The following is a 23,929-nucleotide window of genomic DNA, read 5'->3' as shown; positions in this document are numbered from 1 at the left end:
ACAGTGAACTCAAGACATCAATTCTCTGTTGATATGCCTTGTAATTAGAGTCCCTATACATTTCTCAGGCTGAGACAAAGGCTCTTAAACATCCAGGGTGCAGCTCATAGAGATGGTCAACAACAATTTTCTGTTGGCTCAGAAAATGTCTACCCAAAACTTTATAAGGGTCAAGAGCCAGAGAGCCAGATCATACCCATTCCAGTTCCTTTGAGTATCTGTTCATAAAGAACACATGGATGGATATGGCCTATTAAGTATGCTCTACTATTCTAGAATGAGTCTAAAGTTATTAGATTCCATAATTAGCTTTAGACCCGGAAATTCAGAAAATGGAGCTAAGGCTAAAAGAGATATGGATAGTAAGACATAGCTCTTAAAGCACATGTAAGAATGAAGTGTGATAAAGTATCCACTTATCATCAATACTATGCTTATATATTACTTGGTCAAGTATTTTGATCAATTTAAGTAGAATACTTCATCAACTTTTTGATTCACCAAAAATTCTAGATTTCAACTATATTATGTATAATATATTAATTCCCCTAATTATATAATTAATAACAATACTATATAACACTGAGGCTGGTAAGTAAGGTACATTAATTATCTTATCCAGAAAGAATTCAACGGTGGTTTGTCAAGTTAATTCCCAACCCTTACATAAAAGTTGTTGAAAAACAGAATTTTCAGGTGTATATTCTTAATAATTTTTAATTATTTCTTTATATCTAATCAATTTAGATAATAGTTTCTTCTGCACAGAAGGTCCCAAAATAAAGAAACATACACAGAATATAGCCAATGGTAGGTTATATCAATTTACTTCACATAAGAACAGCGTATTTCAGGTCTATGATTTCCATTTAATATTAACAAAAACAATCTGTACAGAAAACCCAAAGGCAACCATATAGCATAATATGTAAAATGTGCAAATATACTTTAAAAATGCAAGTTATTCTATAGCATTTGCAAGGTAGAACTTCATAGTAATTAAGGAATCTACCTCATTCTAGCTAACTTAGTAATTTTTTACATGTAGAGCCAATGCAAATGTACAAGGCACAACTTAGTGTTGATGCTAAAGTGTATAACACACATCCTCAGATTATTTGAAGATATTAAAATAATATCATGTTTGTATTTTATTAATGAGTCATCAGCTCATTTCTAAAGCTTTGTAAGCATTATATTGATACATGTGTGGCCAGGACAAACTGTTCCCTGAACTTAAAGGTGAAAGACAAGACCCTATACTGCTACCCTACATTAAAAAAAGAAATTTATATATTTATGTACACACACACGCCAACATCACAAATGGAAGGTTCCCATAATCCAAAGGGAGGCCATTTCCTCATGAGGAAAGGTTCCCGTTACAGTATTTATGACAGTTATTTAAAAATTACTTACTTATTTACCACCTGTTTTGGTCAATCTTGCTACAAAAAGACACTGAAACAGACAATTTTCTTCTTCCAGGTGAAGACAAATCCTAATTTAGAAGTGTTTCTCTTGAGATTGCACAGTGAAAGGTATTTAATTAAATATAAAAGCTTGCTGCTTTTAAAGAAATTATTTAAATCTACACAGGAAAAAAATCAACCTATTAAAAACCAAGAAGAGCACCAGCTGTCACTCAATTCAAAATCTTTCAAATCCAATCACAGTGCCCTTTGCTTTTTATTGCCCATCCCTGAGAGTAAAGATTCTATCATTTTTAATTTTTTAATAAAGTAAATAAATTTTACATTGATAAGAATGTTTAAGAATTTTTTTCAAAATATAAAATAAGCCCTGTTTCATTTTAGTCCAAAAGAAATGATAAATGCTCTTTGCAAAGACCACCATTCATAAAAATTTTAAACATTTATATGTCATTCAATTTCTAATATTCTTCTTACTGGGTAATTTCTTTGTTTGCCATTCATATATTGCTCATTTCTTTATAACTCGTTATCTTATACTTTTCATTAATAGGAGCAATTGATAGGTAATGGAGAAAAAGTACAAAATCAAACTTAAAGGAACTCTGAAGTAAGATGTGTATTTCCCCATGGTGAAAGAGTTTTACTGGAAACAATCTGAATGCTATTCAAGAGAGGCAAAAATATCTATGAAAAAAACAATACATATGGTAAATGTCTTCCTCCTCTTTGGTTTAACCTTCTTGACCAAAATCTTCTGTAAACTTCTTTAATTTCAACAAGTCGTGTTCATTGACTGTGGGTTTTGTACTAGAGAGTGACCGCAACATATCCGGCTGTCAGAGAAAAGAAGTGGGGAGGGGTATATAAATAACAGATTACAGAAAACACAAAATCATCATCCTGTCATTTTTACTAACTTTAACCTGAATCTGCAGTGTGCCATAAGATACTGACAATAAACTCCCTTATTCTTTCTAAAAGATATCTTTGACATGTTGTTATTCCTTTGCATAGAAAATTCCAATATCTTCCCTTGAACTGATCAAAACCTTTCAGTGGCTCCCCGTTACCTATCAGAAGTACAATCCTTTTAGCCTGAGGACCAAGGCCCTCCAAAGTATGTTCATGATCTAATTTCTGGCCTCATCTGTTTTTCTTAAACAAGAGATCAGTTTTCCAAGTAAATACAATTCAAAAGAATGTGATCATTCACTTACACTTAAGTGAAGCAGAATACCATTTTGTCAAAATCAACTAACAAGAATTTAAAAATATAAGATCAAAATGGTAAGAAAATATGCTAATATCAGAGGTTCCTTAAAGAACTAACATCTAGGCTATGTCTCTTATAAAATAGTAAGGAAAATAATAAAAAGGACTACTCGTAAGTTATTGTAAATTTTTCAGAGCTGGACAGAGAACAAAAACTTAAAAACATAATCAATGTAACTTTACAATCACCCTAAATTTCCTAAAAATAATACACCTTACAAACTGAAGTCCTGTAAATTATTTTAATTCCTCCAATAGAAACCATAAAAACATTCTTTTTTGTAATAAAAGTTGTTTAAACTCAGTTAAAATTTTTAAGAACTGCATTATTTAAACTTTCTATGGAACCTAGAAAAGTAAAACAGAAAAACACCATTTATGAATGCAGCGATACAAGCATTAGCATTTCTGGTTATTTTTAAAAGTCTGAGATTTAGGGAAAAAATTTTTCACCAATTCTATTTTTTAGTTAAGACTTAACAATAACTTACGTAATATATATGAGCATTTTGAAAATAATATTCTAGCTGTAAGACCTATAAAGTCAGAAACCTGTGTTTTTAAAAAAATAGCCTTTTCACTTAAAGTTTCTTCAAAGCCCAAGAAAATGTTTTAAAAATAATTTTTGGCTGGGCACGATGGTTCATGCCTGTAATCTCAGCACTTTAGGAGACCAGAATGGGAGGATCATTCGAGGCCAGGAGTTTGAGACCCCATCTCTACAAAAAATTTTTAAAAATCAGCTAAGTATGATGGCATGTACCTATAGTCCCAGCTACTCAGAAGGCTGAGGTGGGAGGAGCTGGAGGTTACAGTGAACTATGATCCTGCCACTATATTCCAGCCTGGGTGACAGAATGAGACCCTGTCTGTATTTTATTGATTGATTGACAAGGTCTCACTCTGTTGCCTGGGCTAAAGTATAGTAGTGTCATCATAGCTCACTACAAACTCAAACTCCTGGGCTCAAGTGTTGTTCCATCTTGGCCTCCCCAAATGCTAGGATTACAGGTGTGAACCACTGTGTCCAGCCAATCTTCACAATTTTTAACATGAGTCAATAGTATTAAATAAACATGCCTGTTCATACTAACATTTCCCAGCAAGTCTTATATAAATGGAAAATTTTATCTTTGTCTGGCAAATTACAAAGTATAATGTTTTAAAATTTTTCTTAAAAACAAACAAAATTTCAAACCATGGAAACAACTGGCTCCAAAAGTTTATCCCCAGGGACATCCATCCATGTCATTTCAATGGCACCAGGGTCACCTGGAGAGCAGGGTGTTAGCAGATCATCTACGAGGTTGTTAGGATCAGCTCGGGAAGGTCCACGAACCTGGAATAAATAGCAATCTGAAATATTTATTTGAACAAATTAAATAAACATTAGGCCATCATCAGGAAAGCTGAAAGTGTATTAATATTTTTATGTTTTGTTTAAATGTTTACTTCTGGAAAAAAAACTTAAGAATATACAACAAAGAGTAGTTTTCTCTGACTAATGGAATAGACTTTGGCTGGTTTTAGTTTCTTTCTTGATGCTTTTTTATATTTTGAAATTTCCTACAATAAATTATAATACTTACCTGGGGAAAATGAGTTAAAAAAAAAAAAGTTACTTGTGGCTAACCTTTCCCTTTTTTTGCTCTACTGCTTAATAAGTGGTAGTAATCTTAGAGACCAAAAATAGACCTAATAAAAAATTCTTGTAAGTTGCTTTATTATCCAGAGCTGAGAGAATTCTGTAATATTTGGCACCTTTAGTCCGAAATTACTGAATCTTTGTTTTTCAACAAAAATTCTTCCAAATGTAGGTACAAAATTAAATGTTAAACATAACTGCAGGGTCATTTTATGATATATAACTTATTTAACAGTTTTAAGAATATCCAGAAAAAGAACTTTTGTGACATAAAGTCACACACAAGTATTTAGATGGCAATAAATTTGTATCATATTGGGGGCTATTTCCTATCTGTTTTAGAATGATCAACTTTAAATATTATCTCAAGATTGGTGTAGGTATGGAGAAATACACATTCTCACTTTACTTATTGTATCTATTTTATCGTCTGTCTTTCCTCATAAAAATTTCAGCTGCGCGAGGTCAGAGATTTTTGTCTTTTTTGACTGCTCTACTTTCTGATCTTCCCCTGGGCCCAGATTAATACGTTAGACATTTGATAAATAAAAAAAATAAACAGGCAACCTGTTCTTGCTACTTGAAACAATTAGCTTTAAAAAGAGTAAAGTAAAGGATGGAGCCATAGAGAGGTCTACTATAGTTGGTGACCCAAAGCCACTGAAAAATTTAAAACATGTTAGGACTATTAATAATGGCTACTAATAAACTTGATTGGAGAACTTATTTCAATGAAATAGAAATATGTCTGTTATGTAAACCTACCTATCATAACTATTATACAACACTGAAACTCTTCCAAATTCTTTGAAGACAAAACATACAAAAGGACAGATAAAAGTGACTTACCTTTTTAAAATGAGTAGCTGACTGTACTTTTCTAACAGGCTGCATAAGTGCATCCCGTACAATGATACTTATATCTGCCCCTGAATAACCATCAGTTTTCTTTCCAAGTTCTCGGAAGTCTGTCTCTGTTAGACTGTTCTGAGTTGTCCCCAAGTGCAGTTTAAACATTGCTGCTCGGGCATGGGCTTCAGGCAAAGGAATATAAATTCGCTTCTCAAATCTTAAAATAAAAGATACATTATATCAAAGGTATTATACTTAATTTTAACTAAAAATTAGGTTATTTTCAGGAAGAAACAGCTATTTAGATATGCTCAATTATAACAAGTTGAGTCGAATAAGTTAAATGTGCCCATGTGGGCCAAGGTTAAACAATTACATTTAGGTTAGACAAAGGGAGAATGCCCAGAACACATTAAAAACAAACAAATAAAATAAAAAATAGCCAGGGAACCAGCTTGGACGGTTTAGTCTTTCTCACATGATTTTTGGGTTATTTTGGCCATATTATTTATATGTCTAGAATTCATTACATAAAAAGACATGTCCTACAGGATTACAGTTTCTCATAAAAATTGTACTCTGAACTCTTGATCAAGGAGTTAATGATTAACAATTTAAAATAGGAATAGAAATGACACATTGTCTAAATTCAAAATGGTAAAATTACTCAAAATCTTATATAATTAAATATATATTACACAAAATGTCCATTCTATTATAGTGAGTATATTCAGAACAAATAATCCTGTATTATAAACATTTTGTTTTATCAATAATAATTTTGCTTGCCGCCTTAGAATTTCAGTATTTGGAGATAGGGAGAAAGCAGTGAGGGACAATTTAAGTGGCCTGTGCAGACTTTTCTCCTCCAGGTAACTCTCTGTGGCAATGAGAAGAATTTAAAAAGTTTCCAGAGGGAGGGGGCTAAAAAAAAAAAAAGTTTCCAATACCTCTAGAGATGGGTTTGGAATTAGGCCATTTTTCAAAAATACCCAGCACATTTCCTTTCTTAGTACTGGGAGGTAATCTAGCATACTGACAAACCATCGAGTGAATGTGATAAAAGTGGCAAAACTGAAGTGCTAACTTTTACCATGTAAAATTAAATGAATGGAGTAGGGAATTGTGAAACAGTGGAAAGTAAAGTGTCTGTACACCTTTCCTACAGCTGGTTTCATATTCAACTTAAAAATTAGAGACATAAATTTTTTTACTAAAAATGTATCTTGGTTATCTTACTTGGACTTATATAATGGTCATTTTACTAAAATTTTATACATGAAGGGTTTTTACTGAAATATGACACTATATTTGTAAATTTTTGAAGCATCAGTGCCCACTAAGCTTAATTTGAACTTAAGGTAAGCATTAGCTAATATAGTTTTCAGTGTGAAAGACTACAGTATGTAGAAATCTTTTATCTTCAATATAGAAGGCAAGCAAACAAGAAAATGACCAGCTCTCTTCCCCCAAGGCAGGGAAGCAACAAGGTTAGGGCACATTAAAACTTCTGTGAAAAGTTATCAGAATGCCTCCTTGCTACACAAAAAGGGAATTATCATGTCCTTGTTACATCTGCAGCTAGAAGTAAGATATTTACTGGATCATCATACCTTCGCCTAATGGCAGAATCCAGAACCCATGGTATATTTGTGGCTCCCAGAACCAAAATTCCATCATTGTCCACACCAACCCCTGCATTAAAATAGGCAATATTTTAAATAATTTGTCATTTTGGTGCTCTTTAAACCTCGCCCCATTGTTCTGTTAAGAAATGTGGTGCTTTAACATTAAAGTGCCTCATCTTGAGAGTATCTCTCTGAAAAAAATTGTATTTTACTCAAATATTAATATCACATTATTGCAATATGATACAAATATATTCCGAAGAATAAAATATTCTAGATTGTGGACAATACTATTAGGTCATTAAATATGAAATGTCTGATTTCGAATCAAAGTATAGTTTATCATATCTCAAACAAGCAGCAGTATAATTTATCAAAGTATGTACCTAAACTATTGACACAGTTTTGCCATCTTAACAGTAGCTTGTTTATGCCAGCAGTGAAGAAGGCTAGACGGCAAGTGGCAATGAAATTGCAAAAGGCATTTTCCACAGCTCATTGAGAAACTGAGTTTCTAAGTCCAGCCTCTGTAGTTTGAGCAGTGTTGTTTGTGCAACATGTGGTTGAGTGTTGTCTGGCAAGAGGATTGGCCCATCTCTATTGACCAATCTCTGCTGCTTGATCACAAGATTCTTCATCATTTCATCCACTTGGTTGCAGTAGACATCCACTGTAATCGACTGATCAGGTTTCATGAAGCTGTAATGGATAAAAACACCGCTGCACCCCACCAAACAGACACCATTAGCTTTTTTGATGAATATTCGGTGTTTTGGCACTTCTTTATCCAACCATTGTGCTGAACGCTTGTGACTGTCAAAAAGAATCCATTTTTCATCACATATAACAATACAGTGTAGAAATGGTTCATTCGTCTTTATGTCATGACAGCAAAGAAAGGCAAGCTTCCAGACGGTTTCGCTTCTGACGCTTGTTTAATTCATGCAATACCCATCTATCCAGCTTCTTTACCTTGCCGATTTGTTTCCAATAGTCCAATATTGTTGGAATAGTAACATCAAACTTTGCTGCTAATTCACATGTAGGTTAGATGGATTTGTTTCCACGACAGCTTTCAGCTCATCATTATCCACCCTTGGTCTCAGGTCACCCACATGGTTCATTTTCAAGATTAATATCACCAGAATGGAACTTCTCAAACCATCAACATACTATGCACCCATTAGCCACATCCTTCCCAAACACTTCGTTGATATTTTGAGCTACCTGCGCTGTATTGGTTCCACAACAGAACTCATTCGAAAATAACATGAATTTTTGACTTATCCATGGCTTCACAAAAATAGCTCTAAAAAAAAAATTGAAAGATAATCACAAGCCAAAATGTGCATTTGAAAGACTGAGGATGTACCTTCACAATAAACATAAAACAAGTGTCAAGGTGAAATGTTGAGAGATATCAACTGTCAAACTTAGTAATTCAAGAAATTAGACATTTCATACTTAATTACCTAATATTCTTTTCAAAATATTTCTTGAAAGATTTCATTTGAAGTCTACATATTACTTTTACTGATATTATTCCTGGCATGTTATGGAGAAATATTAATCTCTTTACTATTTGTATAAGTGAGTCCAACAAGATGATTACAACTGGGGAAAAATTATGTATGCACATGGAAACTATCAGAATGAAACATGGCATAATGAAACTGTTAGTTTATTAGTGTGGAGAAATTCTGCTTGAATTTTTTCCATTATTGTTGTAAAATAATGCGTATACAATAAACAGAAACTATTTTAAAAATCAGTAATATTACCTTGCATTTGAACTAGGAACTCTGTCTTAATCCTACGTGCAGCTTCACTTTCATTTTCACTTCTTGAACCACACAAAGAATCAATTTCATCAATGAAGATAATAGAGGGCTTGTTCTCTCTGGCAATTTGGAATAAATTCTTAACTAATCTAAAAATAAAGAAAAACTTTCAGTCTCTAAAAAATATTAACAAACTAAGACAAGACAATATACCAATATTACAGGAACTATAGATTAAAAAGCCTACTCATGTTTCAGGTACAGAAAATAAGAATGCTACAACTGGATAATTCACTTTACAATTTACTAAGTTACACAGGTGTACTATCTTTTTTCTACAAAACAAATTCCAAATTAGGGTCTGATATGACAGATAAATGAGTATTTACATTATGTCAAATCTCCGAATATCTATTAATGATGTGAGAAACCTATTACTTTACAGACTACCAGGCAAAGACAAAAATATTTAAAATTGATTTGCCACTTACTTTTCACTTTCACCTAGCCACTTTGAAACAAGATCAGAGGAAGATATTGAAAAAAATGTTGAGTTGTTTGCTTCTGTTGCTACAGCTTTGGCTAAATAGGACTTTCCTGTTCCAGGAGGCCCAAATAATAGGATTCCCCTCCAAGGTGTTCTCTTGCCTAAAATTTGCATTAGAAAAATAACAAGAGAATTTCAAAACTTAATTTCAGTTACTATAGACACCATCCATAGCGAAGAATACTGTGAAAAGATTTTAACTCTAAAGCAATCAATATTTTTAAAACATATCAATCTAAGGTATGTCTTGAATTTATTTTATTTGCTTTCTCTAGAGCCCATTTTGTTAAAAGTGAGTACATATAAATATAAGCCTTCTAACAGGAAGTTCATTTGCTTGCTCATTCATTCATTCAACCAACATGTAGTAAAAGCACAATGTGTGGACACAGACAAAAGGATTTCTGCCCTTCATGAGCAGAAAGTTCCTTTGATATGCACTTTATCCGAAGCTATTAAATCTCACTCTTTTTAAGAAACAGAAATACTTTTTAAAAATTAATACATGCCCATTGCAAAAAATTCAAATGAAAGTCAAAAGAAAAAGTAAAAATTACCTATAACTTTATCTCCTAGGCACACATTAATGTTTTTAAGTCGATCCATCTATACTTACTTCTCGGCACACACACTAACAAATGTGGAATCGTACTATACATATTTTATAACTTGCTTTTTGATCTTTATAATAAATGTGGACATTTTTCAATGAATTATGATGCAGATTTAAATTTATTAATATAGATGTATACTACATTTTATTAAGTGCATAGCATTCTATTACATGTTGGTGAATTACCCTACTGGTTGACATTTAGATTGTCTTGAAATATATCTATTGCAAATATGTATAAGAAATAAAACATCTTTGTGTAAAGATGTATCACTGCCGTATAATAGTCACAATTTATTTAAGATAATTCATGACATGGTGACAAGAATTCACCGTGCTTTACCTCAGTCATCAATGTGTTTTTAAAATATCATCAAATAAAATTACTTAAAAGTCATCTCACCTGTAAAAAGATGAGGAAATTTAATAGGCAGAATCACAGCCTCTTTAAGTGCTTCTTTGGCTCCTTCAAGACCAGCAACATCACTCCACTTCACATTTGGTCGTTCCATAACAATGGCACCTACAAAAAATTTTGTCACCTTTAAATTGAGGAAAACTATTTCATCAAAGTTAGAAGACAACATGGAATCATGACATTAAAGAAATGCACTATAAAATTGTCTGGGTAAGTTTTATGTGTTAAAGCCCATTCTGAAAAAGTGCGATGGGGAAGTAGTTGCTAGGGAGGAGTCAGCAGGAGTCAGGAGCCTGGGAGAGTGCCTCAATTACCTGGGGCAGGTCACTTTCACCTTTTACATTTCTACTTCCTCATTTGTGAAATGAAAATAATGCCATCTGCCCAAACTATTTAGATAGGTTAGTGTAAAAACCAAAAGACATAATGAATATTAGAGTGTTTGGAAAAGCACCAAACATTTCATAAAATGGTTATGATATTTGAATATACTGATTCTGGAGTATCAGAAGTACTTGTTCAATGGGAGTTCATCTACCTTTTCTTCTGTTAACCAAAAGAAAAGGTGATCTAATCTTCTCAACCACAGAAAGACAATATGCTGAAAAACATTAACTGAAGACAGGCAGATAGACAGGAGAAGATAGGAAAGAAGGAGAGAGGAAAGGCTACAACAGAAGCAGATGATGGAAAAGAGAGAGTATACGCCTGTAGATTTGCAATACTTTCCTGAGATTTGCCAAAATTTCTATTTGGCTTCTAAATAGATTTACCATTTTTGTAAATTAACAAAGTTACTTAAAATCAATGATTTGGTTTCTAAATACAGTATATTCAAAAGCTATGACAACTGTTGCAGTTAGAGTCCAAGAAGAATTTATTTTAATATAGCTTACTGGCAAAATTTTCTAGTTATCTTTCATTAAAAGCTTTTCCAACTTTCTAGTATACAGAAGTTGTTCAACTATAAATTATTAAGCAGCCTGTTCTAAGATGACATGTGGTTGCAGTAAGTACAACAAAACACCTCCACTTATATAATCTAATTATTACTTCATGAAATTAGTTTTATCATTTCTTCTGGTTAGTAAAGATCATCTATTTACTATTCTAAGACTAGTTCTACCTTAGCAACTTCCTTAAACTATGCAAATCTTTAGTTTCCAGATTAAAATGAAATGAAACCATATATACTTTTGCATTCTGTTAAGTTCAGACTACTATAAAGCAAGAAAAAAGTCAATTCACTTTTTCTTTCTTATGTTCCATGAAGATTAGTAATCCTACATGAGAAAATATCTACATGATGACAGGATTTTTAGTCAGTTAAATGAAAGTAAATTTACTTTATAAGTGTGCATCATCTGGCTAACTCAAGATTTTTGCTATGAATTTTAAAAATATGCTGTAATTTATTTTCACATTTAATTAACACTTTTCTCCTTGAAGTTTAAAGGTAACTTTGGAATGTTTGCTGATAAACAATTAAATGCTAGACATTACTTGTTTGTAAAATTAAAAATGGGAAGTGGGATTATTAGACGATATAAATAAAACAATTGTACTTCTAATTATGTAAGTTTATCCAGTTTTTGATATTACACTAACACGTTATTTAACCACAAAAAAAATCACTGAATATTAAAGCCAACAGAAAAATCAAATCATAAACCCATTTTTAACTATCAAATATTATACTTAACATCATGATCTAAAACAGAAGTAAAAGATTTAAAATACTGGTTCAGAAAAAAAGAAGAGGAAAGATTCAAAAAAAGATATTATACCATGAAATACATCAGCAAACTATTAAATTAAAAGATGGGAGAAAAAGGATTCTCAGATATGAAAGGCAAGGACACCTTTCATACACTATTTCACCCTGAAATTCCAAATAAACTTCCTCATTTAAACATTTGAAGCTTTTTTTTCCTAACATTTCAAGCCCTTATCATAACCGACAGGTAATTTAGAGAAATCCCTATTAAAAACATTGTTAGCTTTTTCAAAATTAAAGACAATCCAATTTTCACTTGGGGGTGGGCAGGTGCGATGAGCCAAACAAAACCAAAACCAATAGCGGAGACAGAAAAAAGCTTCTTGCCTTAGAAGTGGAATAAGGCACTTGGTGGGGACTCCTGAGTGACCAGCACTTACTGAGTGTGCAGTGTGCCAGCACCACTGCAGGTAGTGGGGGTGCAGCAGTGGAAACCGAGAGTCTCTGCCCTTGAACTGCATCCACCACTGAAATTCTCGGCATATAAAAATACTCTCTATCCTCATTAACTGTACTATTATCAACACACTATCCTTATAGTGTTCTCCTATAAATCCTAGTGGGGTAGGGAAGATAGAAATATTACCAAAATGAAAAGACTAGTATAGTAAAGTTAAAGAGGTCTGGCTAAGCTAGGTATATTCACTGTTCAGTAACAAAGGCTGAACCTGTCTAATGGAAATCCTTTCCAAGTTATGCACTCTGTTTGGTATAATTCAAATGAACAAAAAGCATACTAATGGGTGAAAGTAAATTCAATCTGAAAAATCATTTAATAGTTGTATCTAAGAACAATTAAATCTCAGCAATTAAAGAAATCAGCAATTAAATAGATGCCTTTTTAGATGCACAGAGCTATCATTTATTGAGTACCTAAAATTTGTCAGATAATATTAGGCAGTTTTTACATTGTCATTAATCTTTTGGCCCTGAAAGAGAGGTATTACTAATTTCCATTTTACAGATGGGGACTCAGACTCCAAAAAGTTCAGTAACTTGTTCACGATTAGAAGGCTTCTAAGTGGCAGACCCTAGAGTGGAACAGAGATCTGAATTGAGCCAAAATCTCTACCCTCCCCATTACACCACTACACTGTAACACAGCAGAATGAAAGGGTGCTTGCAGGTATGGAATGTAAAAACAGAAAGTTTAAAGAGATAAATGTAAATAGAAACACTAAGAAGCAAATGAAGAACAGTAGGTAGGAAACATGAAATAAAACATCAGTGAATGAGCTACAGCGATGGCCACAAAAGCCAAGTGTAATTCCCAATTAGTTCTGCTCCTCTGACAGTAGTGAATTTTAATACCATCAGATTTTGTAGTGTGCTAACAGTATAAATGCTACCTTCTCTAAAAGAGGGCAAATAAATAAAATGAAAGAGAATAAGTTGACTTACAGCCTTTTAAAGGTAGATATAAAACCAAACAATATTTTTATTACATGAAAAAACCAAGCCATGAGGCCGTAGAGGGCTACCCTATGAAATGCTATAAAGAAATCCAGCACATAACCACTGGGAACCAAAGCCAGTTCTTGAACCTCACTGAAATAAAAGGGGGGTGGAGTGGAGATAAAACAATTCAAATAGGCAATTAACTATGAGTCTTTTAAATAAGATAGTAAGTTTAAAAAAATGAAATCTAAAGCAACCTTGAAGTTGATTCTGTAGTTTCTTTTTTTCAGGATCATCAGATTCTCCTTCCCCATCACTGTCATTCCTAATAAAAAGAATTTAATATATTCAAATGATCACTCATTACTATCAAATAAGGCAAAAATAAAGGAAAAATTAACCTGAAATATTTGTAATGTAAGTGGCAAAAGAAGACATTCCCATTATAAGTTATGCTTATGTTATTATTTTTAAGTATATATTAAATAAAATAGGAAACAGACACATTACCAATTAATAGAGAATCATGAATAAGAGAAGGACAAAAAGACCAAAATAAAGTCAGGAACTAGCTCCAAATTCCCATGACATACCTACGTATGTATTAACTCATAAATGCATGTCCCACATATCATTCCATGAAGGATTTAAGATGAATTACAGGAGTTGCAAACAACAATACAAACACCAAGACTGGACAAAATATAAATTAGAATGAGAAATCACACCAGTAGGAAAAAATCCAGAATACTAAATTATCTAAAGTACAAGGATCTATAACTCTTAGTCTGGGATTCCAAAGGATTGATGAAGCTTCCTGATGACAATGAACTGAACCCAAAGAACAAGCAAGTCAACCTAGGCATTTCACATCTAGGAATTTATCCTGAGGAAATAATTTAAAATGAGTTCAAGGATTTAACTATAAGGATGATCACACCCAAAATGTTTGCCAACAGAGAAAAAATAGAAATAATTTATGTTCAGTTATAAGGGTTAGCATATGATAAAAAACATTGCAACCTTTAAAAATGATGTTGTAGCAATAATTTATTGGAAAGGTGTTCCTGATACAATGTTGAGTGAAAAAGTGATAAAGCAAAAAATATGGCATAAAATAATTTTTAAAACTGTAAGATATAACGGGGGATTAAAACCTTAACAGGTTTTATACCAAAATGGGACCACCTTATAGGATGGTGGGGTTATGGGTGAGGTAGACATCAAGAAACTGATTCACTGGACACTCATTCCAACCTCTTGTATCACGCTGTCCTGTACTGTAAAGGCTGTACTTATTAATAAACTGCCCTTTTTCGGCTCCCTTGCAGTTAGGGTTCCACATGAGATCTAAGTTCCTTCAAGAAGGTGGGGGCTGCTTGCAAGGAGACCAAATCTTCATGCGAAAGCACCAGTTTTGCCAAGGGAACTGCGCAGAGGTTCTACTGTCTCCTCCCAAGCACTGTGATGCTGAGCAGGGCGGGTGGCAACAGGGGCAACCCTCCTTGAACAACCCGGACATGGCTGAGCACTTCTCCTAGTGATATGGAATCCAAGCTTGACTCTCTTGCCCCAAAATTCTGTAAGGTAATCCTGCATAATAAATCCCTTTTTGCTTAAATAAGCCAAAGCAGGTCCTACTGTTTGTAACTAAGACTGCTCTTTAGTACAGGAAAAGAATTGGCATCCTCTAGTCAGGTAACCACCTCAGGAGAGATCATTACAGGGTCTTCAAGCAAGACGAGAAGAGCTTCAACAGATCGGGGAAGAGAGAACCTTCTGCTGGCAAGGGAGTCTGAGCGACAGTTGGACATTCCAGGCACCCAAAGTTAACCGAATTTTTCCCAATATTTTCATTGTATGTTTGGAGCCCCTATCTTACACTAAATGTCTTTATCTGCATATAGGTTGAAATTCAATAATCCATAAGATCAGACGTCATCTGATTTTTGTTATGTCAATGCTACAGGTGTAAAAGATAAACTATTCTTAAGGTGCCACAGAAACTCCCTGGTTCCCTGATCACATCTTGAACAGAAAATATAAAACTGTGAGCTTATCATTTTCTACAAACTCTGCCGCACAGTGTGAAGCAATATGTCAATTCTATTCTTAAAGTCTTTGTATTCCTCTCAATGGTCTACGGTAGCAGCCATAAAGCCCCAAAGCACTGCCTGAAAGGCACTTCCTTCCTTGTGACCACTGGGGATCATTTAAGTAATGTGTGCCACTGTGTGCCATCAACTGTGAGTATCACATCCTCTGAAGCAGAACCTCAGTGCTTTTAAGCCCAACCAGGCCAGGAATTCCATTCCAGACTCTCATTTTCTTAAGAATGTGTCACTTGGAACTACCTCTGGAACTAATTAATAGAATAGTCAGAGAGGATCTGCTTAGAATATGTTCCCGTTGCTTATGACAGAACTTGACATGCATATATTACATGTTGAATAAATAAATTCTGCATCTAGAAGTGATATATCTCCAGAAGACATTCCTAAAAAGGGTTTCAATGTTTACAAATTATGCTGTGTTTTTCTTTACAATAACAGAAAGCAAATCTAAAGCAAACCCACATCTAAAAACTTTGTATATCAAAAAAATTATTTATATTGTTGGAATTTTCTTTTTGTCCACATGGGCAAAGATTTAATTCACAGATTACTCCTATAACAATTTTAAACTTCAACATTACCCAATGGCCAGAAGGTAACTGAATGCCATTCCTTCAAATGTTTTCCCCTACTATTAGCAAGCAGTCACGGAGGGTTATTTAAGGTATATCATGTCCTAAGCTTAGTAAACTAGGTGCTGGCAAACTTTTTTCCATAAAGGACCAGAAGAAAAGCAAATATTTTAGGTTTTGTGGGCCATGCAGTCTCTACTGCAACCACTTAACTTTGTTGTTATTGCATGAAAGCAGCCACAGACAATAGGAAAATGAATAGGTAAGGCTGTGTTCTGATAAAACTTATTTGTAAAAACAGGCAGCAGGTCAGGTTCAGCCCATGAGCCATGGTTTGCCAACACCTGGTTTAATCAAAAGAAATTTATTTCACAAATTATAAGTTAAAAGGTACAATAAAAGCTAACGCTTTTAAACACATACCCTTTCTCATCTGCTGGACTCGGCTGTCCCTCCTTCACCGGCTTCTGTGGTTTTTTCTCTTTCTTTTTCAGGTACTCCTTTAGTTTTTCTGCTCTGTCAAGATATTCTGTACACTTTGCCCTGATACTTTGCTTGGCTTTATCACCCTGTGTTTCATCTATTGAAGGAAAATGAGAAAGATTTTTCCATGAGAATTCTACATAAAAAGGTTTAGACGCTTAAATATATTTTTTTAAACAAGGAAATTCTATGTTGGGAGAGAGAGGGAAGATCATCTCTGACTCATCATTGATAACCAATGATTACCAAGTCTTTCCTACGTTTTCCCCAAGCTGGGTTGGAGACCAATAGTGAGCCTGAGTCAGAAAAAAATCTAAGCAAGAGAGTAGGTTATTTTAAGGTAATGTTAAAGAATAAGAAATTATTTAATACTCTGTAGGTTTCATATTCTTCCCCTACGTTGTGCAGATAGTGGAAGGCTGTTTGTCTTACACAAACTCAATTATAAGAAAGAAAAATAGAGGCAATAATAACCATTTCCATTAATGTCTCTATGTAAAGTTTATTTCAAAGAGTATGAAGAGTGATGGAAATCCCATATATTACGCGTAACACCAACATAGTAGTTTTACTACATCAAGGCCTCTGTCAGGGCTATTTTCAAAAGTCAACTTTGGCAAAATATGCAATGCATGGGATCAGCCCCCTGTATCTTACACGTTATGATTCATTCCTAGTTTCACTTTAATTTGACATAAAATCTCAAATTAAATGAGGAAGCTCTAAAGAAAATCTTGAATTATCCAACTGCATTAGGTTTAAGATCCATGAGGGCAGGGGTCTCTATTTTTGCTCACTGTTACATCTTTCATGCTTGGAACAGTGCCTGGCACATGGTAAACATGCAACACATACTTGTAAAATACGTGAGTAAAATGTTTCCCAACCTGTTTTTTTTTTTTTTTTTTTTTTTTTGAGACAGAGTCTCACTTTGTTGCCTGGGCTAGAGTGAGTGCCGTGGCGTCAGCCTAGCTCACAGCAACCTCAAACTCCTGGGCTCAAGCGATCCTACTGCTTCAGCCTCCCAAGTAGCTGGGACTACAGGCACGTGCCACCATGCCCGGCTAATTTTTTCTATATATATATATTTTAGTTGTCCATATAATTTCTTTCTATTTTTAGTAGAGACGGGGTCTCGCTCTTGCTCAGGCTGGTCTCGAACTCCTGACCTTGAGCGATCCACCCGCCTCGGCCTCCCACAGTGCTAGGATTACAGGCGTGAGCCACCGCGCCCGGCCCCAACCTGTTTTTTAAACAGAATATTTTCAAACATAGGCTTAGACAAAATGAGCAAATCTAGATTATATAATTTGGGTACATTATCAGTAAAATAAAAAAATTATTTCCATTGAGATGTTTAGGTATACAAAGCAGTAACTATGACAGCTCTCACAGTTGGGACCTAAGTCTGAGTACTTAAAATTAAAAGCTACTAAGAAAAAAGTAGAAATTTTTTTGCAAATGGAAAGTTTAGCATTTTCTGGCATTTTATTTCAATTTTTATAAATGAAATAGAGTAATTTCTTCTTATAGTGTTTAAAATAAATAACCCATGACCTTACATTTAACTACATGGAGAAAATACTGCACAGCATTTTGATAGAGTAGAAGGGCTTCTTCATAGTTTCCAGCTTTGTCTTCTTGGGCTGCTTTGCTAGCAAGATCTATTGCTTTCTGTTTGAGGGAGGCAAAACAATAATATTAAAATCAAAGCATAAACCTAAGTGTGAAGTAAATAATCAAACTGAAGGTTTTCTTAAAATACAAAAGCAACCTAAAAACCAATCCATCTTTTTTTCTAAATGACAACTGTATTTTATTATAAATTACAAATTTATAAAATGCAAATTACACTTGTTATGTGAATAAATGCTATCTGAATACTACTTTCCCTAGTACTAATCACTAAGATTCACACACAATTTTCATTCAGTTAAGGTAAAACTTAGGGCTACTAAGGAATAATCAAATAATTGAAAATTCAAATTAAACAAGCATTTAGGGAAATTCTCAAAAATTAAATGCTGCTATATTTAAAGCATATAACAATAATGAAAATGGAAATGTCAAAAGCGATGTGACAATGAAATATCAAGAACCTAAAAAACACCTGAATCTTTTAACCCAGTAATAATTTTTAAAAGGTTTATTGACTTTAAGCAGAAAGATCTTTTAACAAAAACAAAATCTGGAAACTTAAATTGTAAAGAGCAAAAGGATGCCACACAATGGAGTATTAAAGGATCACTATAATAGTATTAATATATATATATATTTTTTGAGACACAGTCTCACTGTTGCCCAGGCTAGAGTGCTATAGCATCAGCATAGCTCACAGCAACCTCAAACGCAAACTCAACCTCAAACTCTTGCCTCAGCCTCCCAAGTAGCTGGCACTACAGGCAAGTACCACCATGCCCAGCTAATTTTTTCTATTTTTGTAGTTCCTGGCTAATTACTTCTATTTTTAGTAGAGACGGGGTCTCACTCTTGCTTAAGCTAGTCTTGAACTCCTGACCTCAAGGAATCATTCTGCCGATGCCTCCCAGAATACTAGGATTAAAGGCGTGAGCCACCGCACCCAGCCCCAAATTCAATTTAAAACACAGCTGTCTACATCACTTCTGTGTTTAAAATCCTTCTTCTGTGTGTGTGCACATGTGTGTAAGTGGGGTTTGTCTTTTGACTCTCTCCCCACTGGAATGCACACATGCACACGTGGGTTTTGTTTTATTTGTGTTTTGGTTTGTCTCCCTCTTCCACTAGAATGTGAGTGCCACGAAGACCAGGGTTATGTCTGCTGTCTTCACTTTTTCATATTCCCAGAGACTAGCATAGTGGCTGGCACAAGACTGAATGACTTTATTACCCCCGTGAGTCAGGATCTGGTCATGAATAAGGATATAAAGGTTGGGAACACATGGGACTGTTTTTTCAGATTAGGAGATCCTGACATGTCCACCTTAGAAAACCCTGGGAAATGAGGTAAATCCTACAATCATCTACCTCAAGAGAAAAGACATCTCAGCCCCTGTCTGTCAAGATGAATTCTTTCTCCTATCCTCTGGAGCCCATCCCCACCTTCCTACTCTGATTCCCTCCATCAGTGATAGGCCAATTAGGGGACTCTACAGCAGGAAAATGTGTTTAAGTCCCATCTCCTATTCATATAAAATACACCAACTCTCCCCAGTTCCTAGGTTCCTCTCTATCATCTACTTATCTCTTTGCCTTCACAGCAAAATCCCAAAGAACATCCCAACTTCATCTTGGTTTCTTTCTTTTTTTTTTAGTGACATAGTCTTGCTCTGTCGCCCAAGCTGAAACTCCTGGGCTCAAGCTATTCCTTCCACCTCAGCTTCTCAAATAGCAAGGACTACATATACACACCACCATGCCCCGATAATTTTTCTTATTTTTTGTAGAGGTGGGGTCTCACTATGTTGCCCAGGCTTGTCTTGAACTTCTGTCCTCAAGCAATCTTCCAGCCTCAGCCTTCCAAAGTGCTGGGAGGGATTACAGGTGTGAGCCACCAGGCCTGGCCCATCTTGGTTTCTTGAGCTCCGAGTCCTTCCACAGCAATGCTTTCTGCCTCCTGATTGCCAAATCTCACAGAGAGGGAGTTTATCTAACTCCATCTCTGCTGCACTTAACACTAATAACAAATACCTTGATAGTGTCTCTTTTCTTGGCCTTCACAAAATCATTCTCTTCTTGACTATTTAATGATTCTTTCTCAGGCTCCATTTTCTCTCTTCTTAAATGTCAGTATTCTGTAGGATTTCTATCTTGGTCCTTGTTTTTCCTCATTCTGTAAACTCTCCAAGATGTGACTCTCTATGTCCACAACTTCTGCTACCATCTGTATGCTAGTAATTCCCACATCCTAACTCCAACCAACCCTCTCTCCCTAATTTTATACATACGAGGGCTGTCCGGAAAGTATCCAGCCAAATAGAGAGTTATTATATTAACAATGGCTGGATACTTTCTGGACAGCCCTCGTATGTATCCAAATGCTCACTGGACATTTCAATTTGATTGTCTCCACAAGCACTGTAAACTCAACAAATTCAGAACTTATTTTGCTCCCCAACCCTGACCCCAAATATACCCCTTCTTTTATATTCCTAGAACCAATTCCTACCCACTCAGATATCCAATCCAGAAATCTCTGAGAAAAACGCAGACTCTTTCTCCTCCCTCCATTTTTAGATGCAGGTAACAAGCCTGACTATTTTTCTCCAACTTTCCTCTGGCCAATCCTCTTCTTTATTTGAATAGGCACTCCACTAATTTGCCCCCTCATCGTCTCCTGTCACACAGACCCCTGCTTCCTAACTGGTCCCCCTGCTTCCAGGTTTCCTACCAGTCAAGTTTTTTCCTGTACACAAGATAGCTTCATTCTAAAACAAAAGCCTGAGCATATCACTCCGCTGTTTAAAACCCTTCTGTGACTCCCCATCTACAACAAAATAAAGGATGAGGATCCATCATTTATGTGTGGCATGCATGGCCTAACTCTTTAGGCTTGAGTTTCCATCTCGTACATTAAGTTCTAGTCATACCAAGCTACTGGCACAACCTGGACCAACTTGGACTGCATGCCTTTGTATATAGCATACTCTCTGTGTGGAATACCCTGTTCCACTGTCTCCCCATCAAACTCCAGCTTCTCCAGGACTCAGTGCAGTGCTGGTCCTCCTGCTGCAAAGCCCTCCCCAACATCCCTGGGCAGCCTACCCTGAACTTCCTCTAGCTTCCCCCAGCCTCCTGTACATACTCCCACTGATCACACTGTGGTGTATCTATCCTATGTCTTTATACATCTGTTTTCACATCAGAACAAAAGCCATGTGAATTCATGGATGATAAATTATTTTTGATTCCCTGGGACTTAGCAAAATGCATGGCATAGTAGACACTCAAAAAATATTTAAGACTGAGTAAACTCTGAGTTCTATTTCACATTGTATTACTTGTAGTTTCCCCCAATCCTCTCTCTACAAGTTTTATTACAATTCTAGACTGAGGCACAAGATGGTTTTCTCTGCCTGAAAAGCAATCAACTTTCTTGCTCAAGGAAGCAGAATGTTATCACTGTTGTAATTATAATATTTTGTGAAAGATATAAAACAATTATCTTCATAATCTTTTGGGTCATTTTTCAATATAAAAGTCCCAAGTAAGCCTCTCCTCCCACTCTTTTTGTGAATTTTTGATGTCTGTTTAAATGGGTCTACTTTCAGTGGTCTTTCTTCGGGATCAATTATCTTGCGTTAAGGAGTTCTTCCGTTATCTTCAGTGCCTGTACCCCCTAAATAAACACCTGTCCAACAAAATACCATAAGTCCAAGACAAGGATTCAATACAGGTATGTCATGGTATTCTTTTGTATCAAATAGGCTGTTTGGGAGTAAGTCTCACTAAATTCTAAACTCCACCAATGCCCTAGATCCATTCTGGGGACAGGAGACACTGTCACATAAATTTCTTCTCTCAATGAATTCCATTCAGCAGAAAGCTAACGATTAAGTCTAATATCTTAGGCCTCCATGACTTATGTACAAAACATTGTGCTCACTACGGTGGGGGTGGGGAAGTGGAGTCACAAAATAGTTTAAGAATACTCCATGATCTTATATACTACAATTTGGGAGACACAGGAGAGTCCACATAAACACATACGTTCAATTAATTCACGGTGACTTTATGTAGGCTGGTTCTAATCTCAGATTGCAGGGCTGTTTCCTTATTTCTACTTACCTGACAGCTCGGTAGGAGGGCTTTGCTATAACAGCTTTAGAAACTAAGACAAACTATGACCACCCTATTTTCAACTGGTCCAGAGCAGTGCTTTGCAAAACTTACATTCTTTCCTTTCTCTCTTACACTAAGTGGAGAGATCTGCCCAGTTTGGCTCAAAATTGGCTGGTTTGGGGGAAAAGAAAAAAAAAGCCCCAACAAGTCAAGAGTCTCACAAAGCCAGTGGCTCGGGAGACCTCCAGGGAGAGCCGGAAACAACATTTCCGCTGGAGAGCGCCCACTCTCCCACCTGCGGCTTCGCCTCGGACCCGCCCTCCTCCGCCCCTACCAGAGGCGCAGCCGCTTCCTCCGTCCTTCCCGCCCCGCACCTCACTTCTCGCGCCTTCCCCAGCCCCAGCCCTCCAGAGGGACGGGAGATGAGTAGTGATACCTGGAGGTTGGTCGAAGTGGATGCCATGGCGGAGATCCGAGGCGGTTCCCTAGCGGGGAACGAGGGCCGAGGACAGCCAACAGCACCAACGTCGAATCGCGCCGAGTATAACAGTCCCTAAACTGGGGAGGCTAAGTGGCTCTCAGACCCCGACACGAGGCCTCTTTTCCGGAACTTATCCTAAAACAACACCGCTCTACGCCCAACCCTCCTCACAAAACTTCCGCAATCCCGAGCCCCTCTGGGTTCTGATCCCGCCTCCGGCTGGGCACTTCCGCTTTCGTCATCAGCACGCGCGCTACCCAGTCACCGGTATTCCCCGCATGGGGCCACAGCCCGTGCCATCCAGAGGCTGGGAGAAGCAACCTTGAACCCGACGAGCCCTGGCGGAAGTCAGGCTTAGCGCAGGCGCACTGCGACTCTGGACTAGGGGTCGGGAGGCGGCCTGGAGGGCCAAGAGGAGCGCAAGCGCGGAAGGGCAGTTTCCTTTGTTTTTCCGGAAGTCTTTTACTTGGAGATGGGTTATTGGCCCTGGGTCGTTTTCCTCTTTGTCTGCGTGAATTGTCCCTCCGTGGCGTTTGAGTGAAAACGTCATCCCATCTCCAAGACCTACCGGTTGAAGACTTTGGGCCCCTTACTATTCCTCATCCACTCGGTTTCCTCTTCTGTGAAATGGGGACAATCGTGGTACCTATCTCGGAGTGGTGAAGAATACTGGAGGGAATGCTCTAGAAGGCGCACGGCCCAGTGGGGGGCGGGGGGGGCGAACAGTCAGGCCTTAGTCGTGTCCGCGCTTGTTATTGCTCATAGTTTACACATCATTCAACAAACATCTTTCACGTGATTATTGTGTTGACTCTCGGAGGCTTTGGAAATATTAACATAAATAGGGTATGTATGGCCACTGCCCTCGAGTTTACAGTCTGATGGGGAAGCAGGCTCGAACTTGTCTTGTAAAATGGGTATATCACATTATTTATGCTGGTTATATTTACAAGATAAGTTGATGGCTCTATTTGAGATGATATAAGGCAGGATTAGTGGCAGAACTAAAATAAAACCTTTTCTCAGCCTACGGTTTTCAGCCACAGTCCTCTTTTTCTTCTTTTTGTAGTTAAGCTTCTCAAAGGAAAGCAAAACAGATGTTTAATCACTCCATTTTCTTTCCTAGTCATTCCCTAATTCTTTCCAATCATC

General features: G+C 36.2%; 1 protein-coding gene across 1 annotated transcript; it reads right to left on the bottom strand.

Moving 5' to 3' along the window:
• Positions 1-1,808: 1,808 nt before the first annotated feature.
• On the bottom strand, positions 1,809-22,951 carry VPS4B (vacuolar protein sorting 4 homolog B). The gene is made up of 11 exons (XM_069467916.1): positions 22,733-22,951; positions 18,099-18,210; positions 16,477-16,633; positions 13,625-13,692; positions 10,178-10,297; positions 9,106-9,262; positions 8,615-8,763; positions 6,819-6,900; positions 5,203-5,422; positions 3,907-4,047; positions 1,809-2,269 (listed from the first exon to the last, which is right to left on the bottom strand). Exons 1-11 carry the CDS (start codon positions 22,757-22,759, stop codon positions 2,168-2,170), a joined length of 1,335 nt encoding a protein of 444 aa, XP_069324017.1. The 5' UTR covers positions 22,760-22,951; the 3' UTR covers positions 1,809-2,167.
• Between the last annotated feature and the right edge of the window lie 978 nt (positions 22,952-23,929).

The sequence above is a fragment of the Eulemur rufifrons genome, chromosome 5 (genome assembly GCF_041146395.1).
Source record: "Eulemur rufifrons isolate Redbay chromosome 5, OSU_ERuf_1, whole genome shotgun sequence".
In the NCBI taxonomy this organism is placed as follows: Eukaryota; Metazoa; Chordata; class Mammalia; order Primates; family Lemuridae; genus Eulemur; species Eulemur rufifrons.
Note: the sequence above shows the minus strand (reverse complement) of the source record. Positions and strands in the feature narration are given on the sequence as shown.

Coding starts and splice junctions, on each gene's coding strand:
- VPS4B (XM_069467916.1), bottom strand. CDS start 22,759: ATGGCATCCACTTCGACCAACCTCCAG. Junction 10,298..13,624: donor ACTACAGAATCAACTTCAAG/GTTGCTTTAGAT, acceptor AATTTTTTGTAG/GTGCCATTGTTATGGAACGA. Junction 2,270..3,906: donor TGGAGCCAGTTGTTTCCATG/GTTTGAAATTTT, acceptor TTTCTCTGACAG/CCGGATATGTTGCGGTCACT.